Source organism: Pristis pectinata, chromosome 26, assembly GCF_009764475.1.
Source record: "Pristis pectinata isolate sPriPec2 chromosome 26, sPriPec2.1.pri, whole genome shotgun sequence".
In the NCBI taxonomy this organism is placed as follows: Eukaryota; Metazoa; Chordata; class Chondrichthyes; order Rhinopristiformes; family Pristidae; genus Pristis; species Pristis pectinata.
In genome coordinates this window covers 11,387,672-11,400,707 of record NC_067430.1, presented here as the reverse complement: position 1 = coordinate 11,400,707, position 13,036 = coordinate 11,387,672, and the positions used below count along the sequence as shown (strand labels likewise).

Here is a 13,036-nt window from a genome sequence, read left to right as displayed (position 1 = left end):
GCATCTGCAGTCCCTTGTTTCTCTATTTCCACACTGCGGTTGTGTATGGAGTTCCCCAGCTAATATGGTAGAATTGGCCTCAAAGAGGAGAAGAGTGAGCCAACTCCTGATAAACATGAGGAATAAGATAGCGACATACTGCATCCTGAACAATTGCAACAGAGTGAACTTTGCCAATTGCATGATCTGTGATCATTTAATAATAAGGAAATTCAAGGTTGGAGAAGTGTATCCACTCCAGAGAAACATCACAAAGGGAATGGGAATTGCTGTAACCAAGCAAACCATCTCCCTTTATCCAATTCTCAGCCTCCATCGCACATTATCCATTAAAAGAGAAGCTCCTCACGTGACTGGAAGGCAGAACCAAATTGAAATAACTGGTCTTGGAATTGCCATTGAAATAAAATTGCTGTGCCCAATCCCAGGAGGAGTTGGCCAGTGTAGTATGGATCATAAAGCTCATTCATAGCATGACAAGTTTGAGAAATATTCTTGGATTTGACTGCTTTGATGCAAAACGGTGTGAAGAATATATAATCAACTTCAGTGCCCACTCCTCTCAAACAAAAGTGAAGGTATATTAGTTTAGGGAGAACCAGAGTTCACTTTTAACTCAATGACCCAGTTCTAGTGGAAGATCATTGAGCTGAAATGCTAACACTCTTCCTCTCTCCCCAGATGTTGCCCTGAGCATTTCCAGCAATTCTGGTTTCAATTTCAGATTTTCAGCATCCACTGTATTTTATTTTTGTACAGCTTTATCCACTAAGGTTGCAGTGAACACAACAGGCCAAATGGCCTCCTTCTGTGGCCTATATTCCAACAGTTCAATGATTTTATAACAGGTGCTATTTAGACTCAGTTTCACAGTACAGAAACCAAAATTGACTGAAACAGGAAAGACTCCTACCTTGAGGCAACAAAAGGGTTGAGTAGCAGGATACTGTTATACAATGAAAGCTGCCATCAGCTTCCCTCATATTTGATTAAGGTAGTTAGAAAATAAACGCAGTGTAATAGTTAACAGATGGTTTGAATTTTCTCTGCACGAGGGACACAGGTAGAAGTCACTCATGCAAATTACTGTTATTTATGCTGCAAGATAATTAAAAGCTGTAATTATCCGTTTCCATCAGTCACTACACAAAGCCCAGACAGCTGCAGTTTGCTTCTGCATGGTCCATGCAATTAGAAAAATATTATAAACCCATCTGCCAGTCCTCTTGCATGAAGGATCGGTGTGCCTTCAGTGCGGTCCTGGCCCTGCTCACAACCGTCAGCTACAGGACAAACACATGCCTTGATTTGGAAGTTGCTAGCTGTTCTGCCCAGTGTGGAACTGAGCTACACAGTCAGAAAACCCCAGATATCAGCCTGAGTCAGTTACATTCCACAAGCAGTGGAGGGATTCCAAGCTGAGCTTCATGTTCCTAATCTTAAGTCACTCAGCTGTTATGGCCTTACCGTAAGAAAGGGGCATAGACAATCAATACAAATGGGTTAAATCAGTAATGTTAGCAATATAATTGTACTGATAAGAAATTTAAATTGGTTCTTCCCCCATAGTCACTCCTGGTGAAGTTACCTATTGAAGGATTCCCTCCACTCAGGCTACAAGCAAATAGCCCATCAGTTCTTAAAAGAAATAGCACAACCATATGGACCTTTCTGCATTTACTTTCTTAAATATAATTACATCACTGATAAACCTATTTTTCTGTTAAATCTCAGAAAGGACAAACTAATTTACAGAAGAGAATTGAAATGGAAATAATCACAGGGAAACCAAATGTAAAACCACAGACTTCCACTGGACAGGATGCCAACAGTACAGAAATATATTTCTGATTTCCCTCCATCTTACTATTTTTAAAAATTAGTTGCTTGCTGCCAGCACCAAGATGTCGCCAGGGAGTAGGCAGCAGCTGGTACACATCCTATATCCTGTCATGTCCAAGTACGTGCTCAGTCTTCTCCTCATGGTGTCCCATCCCTCACCATTCATGACCAAGTCTGTCCAAACCATCAAGTGCCCAGAAATATTAACGGTCTGGGAACAGATACTATTGTGAATGCAGGGCTCACCATTATGGACCATGTCTCATGTTCAACAACACCTCCATCAGTTCAAGGCTGATGGAGAAGCAGAGTCTATGAAATCTACTGTCATTATCCCCAGCTACCCACCAAAATCCTTCTGACAAGTAACCAGTAGGAAGCTGTATCCATAGTAGTCCCTTTGTCTACGGTAACTGCCTTATACCAACATTCCATCCCTGTTATTAATAATACAATATAGAATGACAACTTTCCAATAAATTGTAATCTCATCTTGCAGATGCATGTCTAAATGAGTTGGCTAATTGAAAAACCTGGACAAAGTAAAGTCTCCAAATGCTTGTTCTAAATCCATCGATTGTCTTGAGGGAGACAATACTGATGCTACTGTTGAGTGTGTGAAAAATTAGCTAATGTAAAAGTAGTAAGGGAGGACCTGTTAAGGGACATAGCGTCTTTGAAAGTGGATAAGTCGTCAGGCCTGGATGAAATGTGTCCCAAGCAGTTAAACAAAGGGAACTGCAGAGGCTCTGAACAGCATTCTTCAAGACTCCTGTGGTCACAGAGGATTGTCAGAAGACTGGAGGACCTCTAATATCATATCACTCTAGGAAAAGGGATGAAGAAATAAGCAAGTAATTACAGATGAATTAGGTTAACTTCAAGTTGGAAACATTATTGGAATCAATTCTAATGGTCAATTTGTAGCATGGCAGACACTAATTAAAAGAGTCAGCAAGAATTTGTTAAGAGAATGTTCTGGCTACCCTGATCAAATTTTTGAAGTAGCAGCAAGTAGGGGCAAAGAGTGTAATGTGCTTGATGCAGTCCACAAGGACTTTAGCAGGACTTTTGTTCTATGGCAAACCGGTCAAAGAATAAAAAGTCCATAGGATTGAAGGAAGAGCAACAAACTGGATGCAAAACTTAATCAGTGGCAGGAAGTAGAGGGTAATGTTTGACAAGTGCTTTTGTGACTGGAAGACCATTATTAATGGGGTTCCAGAAGGCTCACCACTCACTTCCTTTCTTTTTAAATATATTATTAATTTAACTTAAATGTAGAGAGCCAGGATAAAGCAGCTTGCAGCGATACAAAAATTGGCCACGTGATTGAGTGAGGAGGAAAGAGTTAGACTGCAGGAAAATGTGGATCATCTCATCAATTAGGAAAGAGAGAGGTAATGCATATGATAATGTGCAGCATGGCGAGGGACTGTACAGTAAATGGGAGATTAATCTAAAGTGTGGAGGATCGAAGAGAATTGAGAACGTACATCCATAGAAATTTAAATATAGATCTCAATAAGGTGGTTAAGGCGGCTTTCTTTAATCAGCTGAGGCATGGAATACAAGAACAGTGAGGTTATGCTAGGATCAAATTCACTACCAGTTAGAATACCACCTGGGAACTGTGTACTGTTCTGGCCACAACAGGAAAGATGAGAATGCAATGGAGAGGATGCAGAGTAGATTTACTTGGATGTTGCCAGGACTGGAGAATTTAGCTACAAGGAAAGATTGGAAAAAAATGTGGTTGATTCTTTTTGAAATGGAGGCAGAAGGAGACAATTGAGTTGTGTAAAATTTTTTTAAGGGCCTAATTAGAGAAAGTAGCAAGTAGCTAGTTCCCTTGGCAAAGAGGTACAGAGTTGAAATAAGTGACAAATGGCTTAGAGGGGGGATGAAGAAAACTGTTTTCACCCAGATGACGGTGGGAGTCTGGAGCTCACTGCCTAGAGGGGTGTAAAAAAAAACTCTCACCATATTTAAATAATGCTTGGGATTCGTGACCAGCAGGGCTGCAGACCCAATGCTGCATGTTGAGATTAGGCTAGGTAACTTTTTCAGATTAGTACAACCATGATGGGACATATTTTCTGATTATCATTCAAAATAAACATTTAGACATTTGTCACTGGATCCAATTATTTCCTGCTTACAGACACTACAAGATTATCAATAACGCAAGTGTAATTTAATACACAAATTCCACTTCTATCAACTATTTACTTATTTAACAGATTTAACATTTTAACATATCCTGCAGATCTTTCCCAAACAACTAATCTCAAAGTAGATCGGCTTACTCCACAAGTTTTGCACTGGCAATTCAGCAATCAGTCCTGGCTCAGCGGAACACTCCTGAATTAGAAAGTCAAGGGTCGAATCCACATTCCTGAGATTGAAGTGCATTATCTAGGTTGACTCTCTAATATTGGGCGAAGAGGGTGCTACACCAGAGGTATTGTCAGCTGGGAAAAACATTACACCAAGGCCCCATCAGCCCTTTAGGTGGCATTATTTCAAACAGCAAGGTGACTTCATCATCATTTATTCCTCAACCAATTGTCACTTAAACAGCTGACCTGGTCAATTATTTATTTACTGTTTTTGTGTTTGTTCATTAGCTTAGTATCTTAGTAGGAGAGGAATCTTCGAGGTTGGAACACCCCCTCACCACTGTACTGAAGTATCAGCTGGGGTTATGAAACAAAAATTGTAATTTGGTTTACAGAGACAAATAAATGCAACTCATGGAAAATGACCCTCAAACCAGAAAAGCTCACTAGATCCCACTTATTCAGTCACCATATCAGTGGACCCAAAGGCTCAAATTCTTAAGTGTCTGGTATTGTTACGGTAATAAACACATATCACGTCAACATCAATTATCCACACATAATATGGTGCTATTAGACAGCAGAATAAAGCAAAAAGTCTAACTTTAAACAACATATTTTGGAACATATCAGAAAGTGCACTGAAATAGACTCAGACAGAGAATCAGTTTTCAACCTCATCTTCGAGTATTCATTCATGGTTTGGCAATTCACAGCCCTCGAATTGGGGGTCAGCAGTCAACATTTCATGATGTTAGCTCAACACAAACAAGGCAGGAAAATGACACCTAATGCATCTTAAATGCTTTGATAATTGAGAGAGAAAGGTCGCAGGAGAGCTTGAATCCACTCAGGGGAGAAACAGGTGGACTTATCAATCTGTTAACTGGGAGCTGTGGTCAGTTGCCAAATAAACTAGATTCGTGCAAGCTCAAAACAGCAATTCGCCAATAATGGCTACTAAACAGTAATGAGAAAAGATGACTGCAAATCTTAGACAATAAGCAAAGACAGAAAATGCTGGAGGTGCACTATAAAAAGTGGAAAACTCTCTGAAAAAGGAAGTTAACATTTTGAGTTTGTACCCTTGATCAGAAGGTCAGGTAGAACATTGACCTAAAGTTCATAGCCTGTCAACAAATTTGAAGTAACAACCTCCATTTCTCACATTAATCCAGTGTTTCAGCTGTGGCAGGTCTTCCCTACAAAGCTGATAACCGACAGCTGAAGGGTAGGGAGGCAAAGACCAACAGATGTCAACAAGACCTCTATTGCAAGGAGGTAGAGTGCAAAAGGCAGGATGTTTTTGTACAACTATACAGGATATAGATGAGATCATACCTTGAGTACTGTATTGTTTGCTTTCCTGATTTAAGGAAGAATTTACCTTCATTGGAGGCTGAGGAGAGAAGGATCACTTGGTTGATTCCTGTGATTAATGGGATTGTCCTATGAAGATTGGTCAAGCAAGTTGGCCCTATACTCGTTAGAGTTTAGTGGAATGAGATCTTATTGAAAGGCTTGACAGGATAGACAGAGAGAAATGGGAGCATCTAAAAGCAGAGGAATAATGCAGCACCCAGTTGAGATGGGGACGAAGAAGAATTTCTATTTTCAGACGATCGCGAATCTTTGGATTCTCTACCCCACTGAGCTGCAGAGGTGGAGTCATCGAATATATTCAAGGTCAAGACAGATTTTTGGTCCACGGGAAAGTTGAATATTGTGGTAAGCAGGAGGAAAGTAGAGCTGAGGTCAAGAAGTGATCCAGCATAATTGTACTGAAAGTTGAATCAAGCTCCAATAGCCATTTGGCCTCTTCATGCTCCTATTTATGTTCCAATGAGGGCAATAAAACAGTAATTCCCACTTCCTCATTTTCATATTGGACCAATCATAATTTTTAATGAAGCTCTCTTCCTTCTTTTGAGATGCATTATTAAATTGGTTTATTATTGTCACATGTACTGAGGTACAGTGAAAAATCTTTGCCATCCATACAGATCATTTCATTACAACAGTGCATTGAGGTAGTACAAAGGAAAGCAATAACAGAATGCAGAATAAAGAGTGTTACAATTACAAAGTGCAGTACAGGCAGACAAATAAGGTGCAAGGTCATCTTAGAGTCATAGAACTTAAATTTAAAAGAGTAGAACGATTATAATAGAACTTAAATTTAAAAGAGTAGAGCAGCTTGCAATGAGTCGCCATGCTCCGGCACCATTGATCTCCTATCAATGTTAATTAAAGTTATAGAAAACAAACTGCTTTCCACCATTTGGAACGCTTTAGATGTAGCAGCCATGGTTGACCTAAAGCTGAGGTGTCAGATGAGAAGTGTATCCAACTCTCAGTTCAGATCATTACTGTAGGTCTTTTGACTCAAGACACCACCAGCCAGCCATTAGCACGATCTGCCCATTATCTGTAGCATCAAACAATCATGGACCAAAGTGCATTGTTCCTTTTAATTCTCGCAGCTAGACCATCCTTTTAAATAAAAAGTGATCATACATATTCCAGTAACAGTTGGTAAGTATAAATTTTCCAGTATATCTTGTCTTCCCATTTGAATTCACATTTTGAATTTTGAAACAATAAGCTGCAAACAATATCATAACCAACATCATGCAAACAGTTTTGCAAGTGTTAACACAACTCTCATGTGACCGGTTTTTATGTACTCTTACATACATTTCTCACAACCCACCATCAACCACACACACAGGCACTTCATGGCATATTTCTTTCAACAATTTATTCTGACTAGTTCAATACTCTGAGGATTGGAATGTCACAGAAATTTGAGTATGTTTATGCAGCGAATCATCTGAGTTCTAACACTTTCCAAAATAAACCTTCTTTCTCTTGTCAAGCTGTGGCAATGCTGCGAGAACATTTATCGCATTAGTAGTGACTGCAGCTCCTAAACATGACTAGCACTAATTTTCCAGTTAATTTGTTACCTTTAACAGTAACACATCCCCTCTCTTCTTCTCCATAGATCTTTTTTGACTAATACTCCCATTTGCTTCCCTCCTCCATCCACCAATATAGATCGACACAAACAGTGTCACTGACAGTCAATATTCCACTGGAAAAATGATATGCTTTACAAACATTTGCATTGTCCTACTTTGCTTATATTATAAAATCATATTTATGACTTATATATTCGTATTTATGATTTCACAGTCCAAATGGTATACATGTGTGGTTGGTGTGTGGGGTGGGTGAGAGAAATGCATACACGAGATGTCTGTGGGGTGGGAGTGTGTGTGAGGGACAATGTGTGTGGGGGGTGGGGGAGGTTTATGTGGGGGGCGGGGGAGGTTTATGTGGGGGGCTGGGTGTGTGTTAGTTGTATATGTGAACTGTGTGTGGGGCAGGGTGTTAAAATACATTAAAATACAATGCAAACAGGAGCTGTTGCTGTTGACTAATGCTGGAGCACAGATCTAAGAGCACCTACCAGATGCCAGTTTCTTAACCCAAGGCTCCGTCTTTGGACATCAACTAAAAGTATGTCAAACAAGAGTACTTGACAGGAAGGAAGACTAATTGAAGGATGCTCCATGTCTAAATAATGCCACATGACAGAGCAGGGAACCAGAAAAAGATTTGTCCATGAAATAGCCAGAGATGGCCAAACCATGCCTCCCAGCTTAGTCAACTATTAAAGACTCTGCATGTTTCTGATAGTCTAACATTCGGAATCATTCAAAGCATTCTAAAATTATTAATGCACAAGGTGTAGAAAAAATAAATAATAAAAATATTACTTAAATATACTTAAAAATAACTAAAACATTAAAATAAATTAAAACAATTAAAATTATATTTAGCCTCTCCCTACAAATGGATAAAGACACCGTTCCTGCATCACATCTAATCTGGCACAGGTTATTTTGACAAAATTCCCCAATACAATTGCTGGGGAATTGTTGCAACTTTGTGCTAGACTTCACGAGGAGTCAAACTTGTGAAAAATATTGCTAACAACAGACTATAACTTCAGAACTTTTGTATTTGCATGGAAGTCCCAGAATTATTGTCAGTTGAGCAGGCAAATGGCTCAAGTTACTGTCAACATTTCCCCATGATATACTGAGACCATCTCTCCAATGAGACTACACCTGAAAGGAAGTCTCCGTCTACCTGCTCTGCTCTTTGAAATGAACACAAATGATCCTTGGGACCACTCAGAGCAGGGAAGATTTCTAGCATCACAGCTTACAAGGCCTCTTTATAAAGTGCTAGCAAAAATATGTCAAATGCTCATTCATCCTATTTGCTTTTTGCCACACCTTGCTGCATGCAAAACAGCTGCCTATAGGGCTCCAAGTACATCCATTTCACCTTACCAAACTGCCAGTCCACCTCTTCCACCCACCCAAAAGCAAATCACAAATAAAAATTTATGTTTTAATAAGCCATCAGCCAAATGTTCCACTTAGATTCATTCACTACATTCCCCTTCCAGCTTCCAATTAGTGATTAGCATTTAGATAACATTGGATTTCAGACTGCTATTTGGAGATTGATATATTTTAATCTTGCAAATCCAAAATATTGGAGTCAAAAAGGCCAAGGACGATTGCCCATATAACACAGTGGGAGGCACAAGTGGAGTATATTACACAATTCATCTTTTACCCACTCTCCTCTCCCTCACCCCACCCCCACTCACAATCAACAAAGATGACATTTAATTCAGGGGTTACCCCGCACAAGCATCCAACATCCAAAAGATATTTTCCTTTAATCCCTTCCCAGTTAGTTCAATTGCTAAATGCATCACAATGTGAATTGTGGTACGATGGAAAGCAAATTTTCTTCAGTGCCAGCCTGGGAGAATTGCAAATTAGAAGTGCAGGGCACCTTAACAAACAGCTTCACCCATGATGATGACTTAGAGTCACAGAGTACAACAACATGGAAACAAGCCCTTCAGCCCAACTCTTCCATGCCGACCAACACACCCACCTAAGCTAGTTGCATTTGCCCACATTTAGCCGATATCCCTCCAAACCTTTCCTATGTACTTTTTCAAATGTCTTTGACTTGGAATCAATTAACTTTTTTTTGGCCCCTATTTGAAGCCAAGATTTGTGTCCACTCCTATCATACACAATCCGACACATTACGCTATTTGTGTAAAAACTAAACACCAGAGATCCAGAAGGAAAATGGAGAAAGTAGCCAGGAAGGCTACAAAAGTGAACGCTACAAATGGGTTCAAGACTTCTGGGGAGAAAAGGAACCAAGAAACATTACAAGGTAGCCAATTTTAGGGTTCTTCTTTGGAAGAGGCATGGGTTTCTTTGGCCACATTGCTTCTCCCTGGCTCTGAAAATCAAACCATTCTGCTGCAAATTTTCTGATGAGGAGTGCCTCACACTAATAACAGACAAAGGCAAAACCGGGTGCCCAAATGATGAAAAGGAAAGGGTGGGGATACTTGGGTATCGTGCTGAATGCCATCATACACACTGTCTGGAGTAACCAATGCTGGATGTCAAATCAAAATGTACTTGGAACTTGCCCAAGTGGGCAGAAAAGTGAGAACATAAGTCATTTGGCCTTATTTGAGACAGTGGCATCCAGGAGGTCACAGACCGACACCAGTGGTACCCTTGCCTGTCACTTGAGGCACAAAGTAGACTGAATGAATTTCCTACAAATTACTCTACAACACTTTGCTGCAAACAGAGGCAGACTCCACTCATGCCATCCCTTGCCCAGGAGGACTGGTGATACAGACCTTGAACAGGGATTAGTAAAATTTTGAAAAATAATTCCCAAAAACAAATATGGTTACATAAAACTGTGTCTGCAGTGGCATCCATTTTATCACAGTGACACCATGTCAATTATCCTCAAGTGGTTGTAAATGATTTGGTATGTTCTTATATTTGTACTGGCAAAAGAGGTGACCATTTGGCCCATCAGGTCTACACTGGCTCCCATTAGTCCCACTCCCTCTCCTTATTACCCTGTACTCCTGCATCTTATTTTCTCTCACACCTGTCCATCATCTCCCCTCTTGATTCTTTTTGCCACTAATCTACACTAAAGGACACTTTAGAGTAACCTACCAGCAGCTGTTTGGGATGTGGGACAAAATCCAAGCACCCACTGAAACCCAGATGATTACGGAGAGTACGTACAGACTCCAGACACCATCCAAGGTCAGAACCCTGGAGATATCAGGCAGCAGTACTAACTGCTGCATCATCATGCTGCCCTTTTATTGCAAAATGTGCTACTTGAATACATGATCCTTCTTTAAGAATAAAAAGACTGAAACACTTACATGTAGCTAAACATGTATAAAATGTAGACATTTTAAAGAGCACAGGACTGCTTGATGCCTTTTCTTGGCTTACCTTAAGGTCCTGACACTTTGAGCCATACATGGGCATACGACAGGCGAGCAAAGGGCACCAAAAAGGAGCCTTTGTCTTTCCATCATCCTCGATACAGAACCAGCCAGGCTGGTTCTCTGTTGCTGGGGACATGAGAAAGAAAAGGAAGATAAATCAATCAATTTTTAAAAATAAAAAAGCACGTACTCTAAAGCTACTACAAGATACTCAGAACATTTCAATCATCAAGTTTCAACTATTAATTCTAATTCAGCTATAATTAGCTTTAAGTGGTTCAAAATAGTGCCCTTTGAAAATCACCTAGCTTTCTTCATCATCTTCTCCAGAAGTGACTGACTTATGTTACCAAACAGTGGCACAGCACCTGGTCTTCCTGAATCCTTGTGCACATGGCTATTCATTGTGCCAAGTCTCAACTATGACACCCATGAGCATGTCTCAATCCAGCCACTACCAAACATTCCCAGCTGCAAGTAGCAACTCCAGCTGTGCAACACCCATTGTCAGATCTCGCTGAAAACATTGCACTTACTGGCTGGTGGGAGATTGAACCTAGTGTCTTCCAATCTGCATGTTTCAGAGTTAAGCTAGGCAAAGATTTACCATAGCAGCTTTCAAGACAACCAAGCCTTTAAATCCTGATTAAAGTTCTGATGCTAAATAATTCCCACTTATCCATAATGTGAATGTCCTAACAATTTCAGTGAGTAGTTATGAGACCATTTCATGGTATGTAGATCAGAAACCATTAAAATCCGTTCTGTGCTATGAATTGCTAGGTAATTAAATGCCTTCAAAATGAAAAGCGACCTACACACCGTAATAGGAAAGCTAATTAATCTCGAAAACCAGCTGACGGATCAAATTTATAAAGCGAGTTGTGTCAGATGTTGTAATTACTTGGTGTCAGAGTACAGACACACACTGTCCAGCAGGGGGTGTTTGTCGTTCCAGGTCAATTCAGAACATGTAATTGTTCGACAATGTACTGTGAGAGTAGTGGGGAGAAGAACACTTCACCATCTGCTGGTGAAGAGTAAACAGTGGTTTCATGCACTTCCATCCTATCTTCCTCCCTCCAGGACGAAATATTTCTGCTTTGAAGAACTCCGTTTACAGTGACTCATGTAATTACTAGCTCCAGACCAAGGATAAAAAGGTTGCCATCCACCAATGCCTTCATCAAATCGTTTGAACTGGTTGCCTGAAATTTTTATTTTAAAAACTGAATGTCTATGCTCCAATTTTCTTACTTTTTTTTTATATATATAGAAAATTGCCTGTTATTTACACCATTATTAGGATTTTGAAAAATCTTCCAGCCACAATTCAATTAATACTGGGCATGATCCCACTGCCCATCTCGCAACTAAATTTTTCACTTGGTAAAAGCCAAGGGTCAGGGGTCTGGTGGGAAAAGGCTCCTCACTGGAGCTCATTCACATTGTGCTGACTTGGACATGGTTAAGAGTGTGGACAAAGTCAAAGAACACATCCTTGCTGCTCCAGCTATTGATTAGAGAATCAGTGAAGTTATGGAGGCAAGAATAACTCTGCCTACTCAACTCAGATGAGAATACATAAGCCCCTGCGTGCACACACATACGGCAAATCACAGTGCTCACTGTCACTGGTACCTGAACTCAATCACCAGAGTATAAAGCAAACAACATTAACTCTCGTTAGGTGGTGTATGGGGAGGGACAAGTATTGGGCTATAAGTTCACACATCACCAGACCATTACCTACTTAGTGCAATTTTAGCCATGTGCAGCTGATTCACCCAAGAGATTTTGCTGCGAGGGTTTGGCGTGTTGAACACCACCATAAAGCTAACCGGCCTTCCAGACCTGGAGGGAAGGGAAAGGAGGTTTGGGAGGAAAAGAAGAATTAATCACAGTTTAGTTTACTAGACAGAAGAAATCTTAAACAACTCTCAGAAAGTCAAGGAGGTTTACTCATTATTAAGCAAGTTTTGTACGGCTCTCTCAGGGTGCAAGTTGCTGTGAATTATAGATTAAAAGCTAAACCCGTTTACAACCATTCAAAAGGCACTCCTGCAAGCAGATTTAGAAAATGGCAACTCTTTTTAAAAAAAATGGAGAAATTCTACTAAATTAGTTATTAACTAAGACATTTAACAGCAAAAGCCACAGAGATGCCTTTTTATTTTAAGAAACTTTAACCAGTCACATAAAGAAAATGCCATTTGACCTATTTAGGACATCTTAGTAAATGCAGACGGCTCTCCCGTGGTTCATATCCCACTGCCAGAGAAACCCAACTTGCATAGCTGGGGTCTTGGATCATACTGTTCACAATAGAACATTACAGCACAGCACAGACCCTTCGGTCCACAATGTCGTACCGACATTTTATCCTGCTCTAAGATCAGAAGCCTCCAAAAAGGAAGAAGAATCAAAAAAGGTTTAACTGCATTATTGAAAGGTAAAGCACCAA

At 40.1% G+C, this 13,036-nt stretch overlaps 1 protein-coding gene across 5 annotated transcripts in view; it reads right to left on the bottom strand.

Moving 5' to 3' along the window:
• LOC127583433 (rho guanine nucleotide exchange factor 10-like protein) overlaps positions 1 to 13,036 on the bottom strand; it is a 141,348-nt gene that overhangs the window by 24,654 nt on the left and 103,658 nt on the right. For all 5 annotated transcript variants that reach the window (XM_052039438.1, XM_052039440.1, XM_052039437.1 and 2 more), the window contains 2 exons: positions 12,326 to 12,426; positions 10,577 to 10,698 (listed from right to left, as the gene is read on the bottom strand). In XM_052039438.1, the coding sequence (XP_051895398.1) occupies positions 10,577 to 10,698; positions 12,326 to 12,426 (223 nt within the window). The remainder of the gene's footprint in view (positions 1 to 10,576; positions 10,699 to 12,325; positions 12,427 to 13,036) is intronic.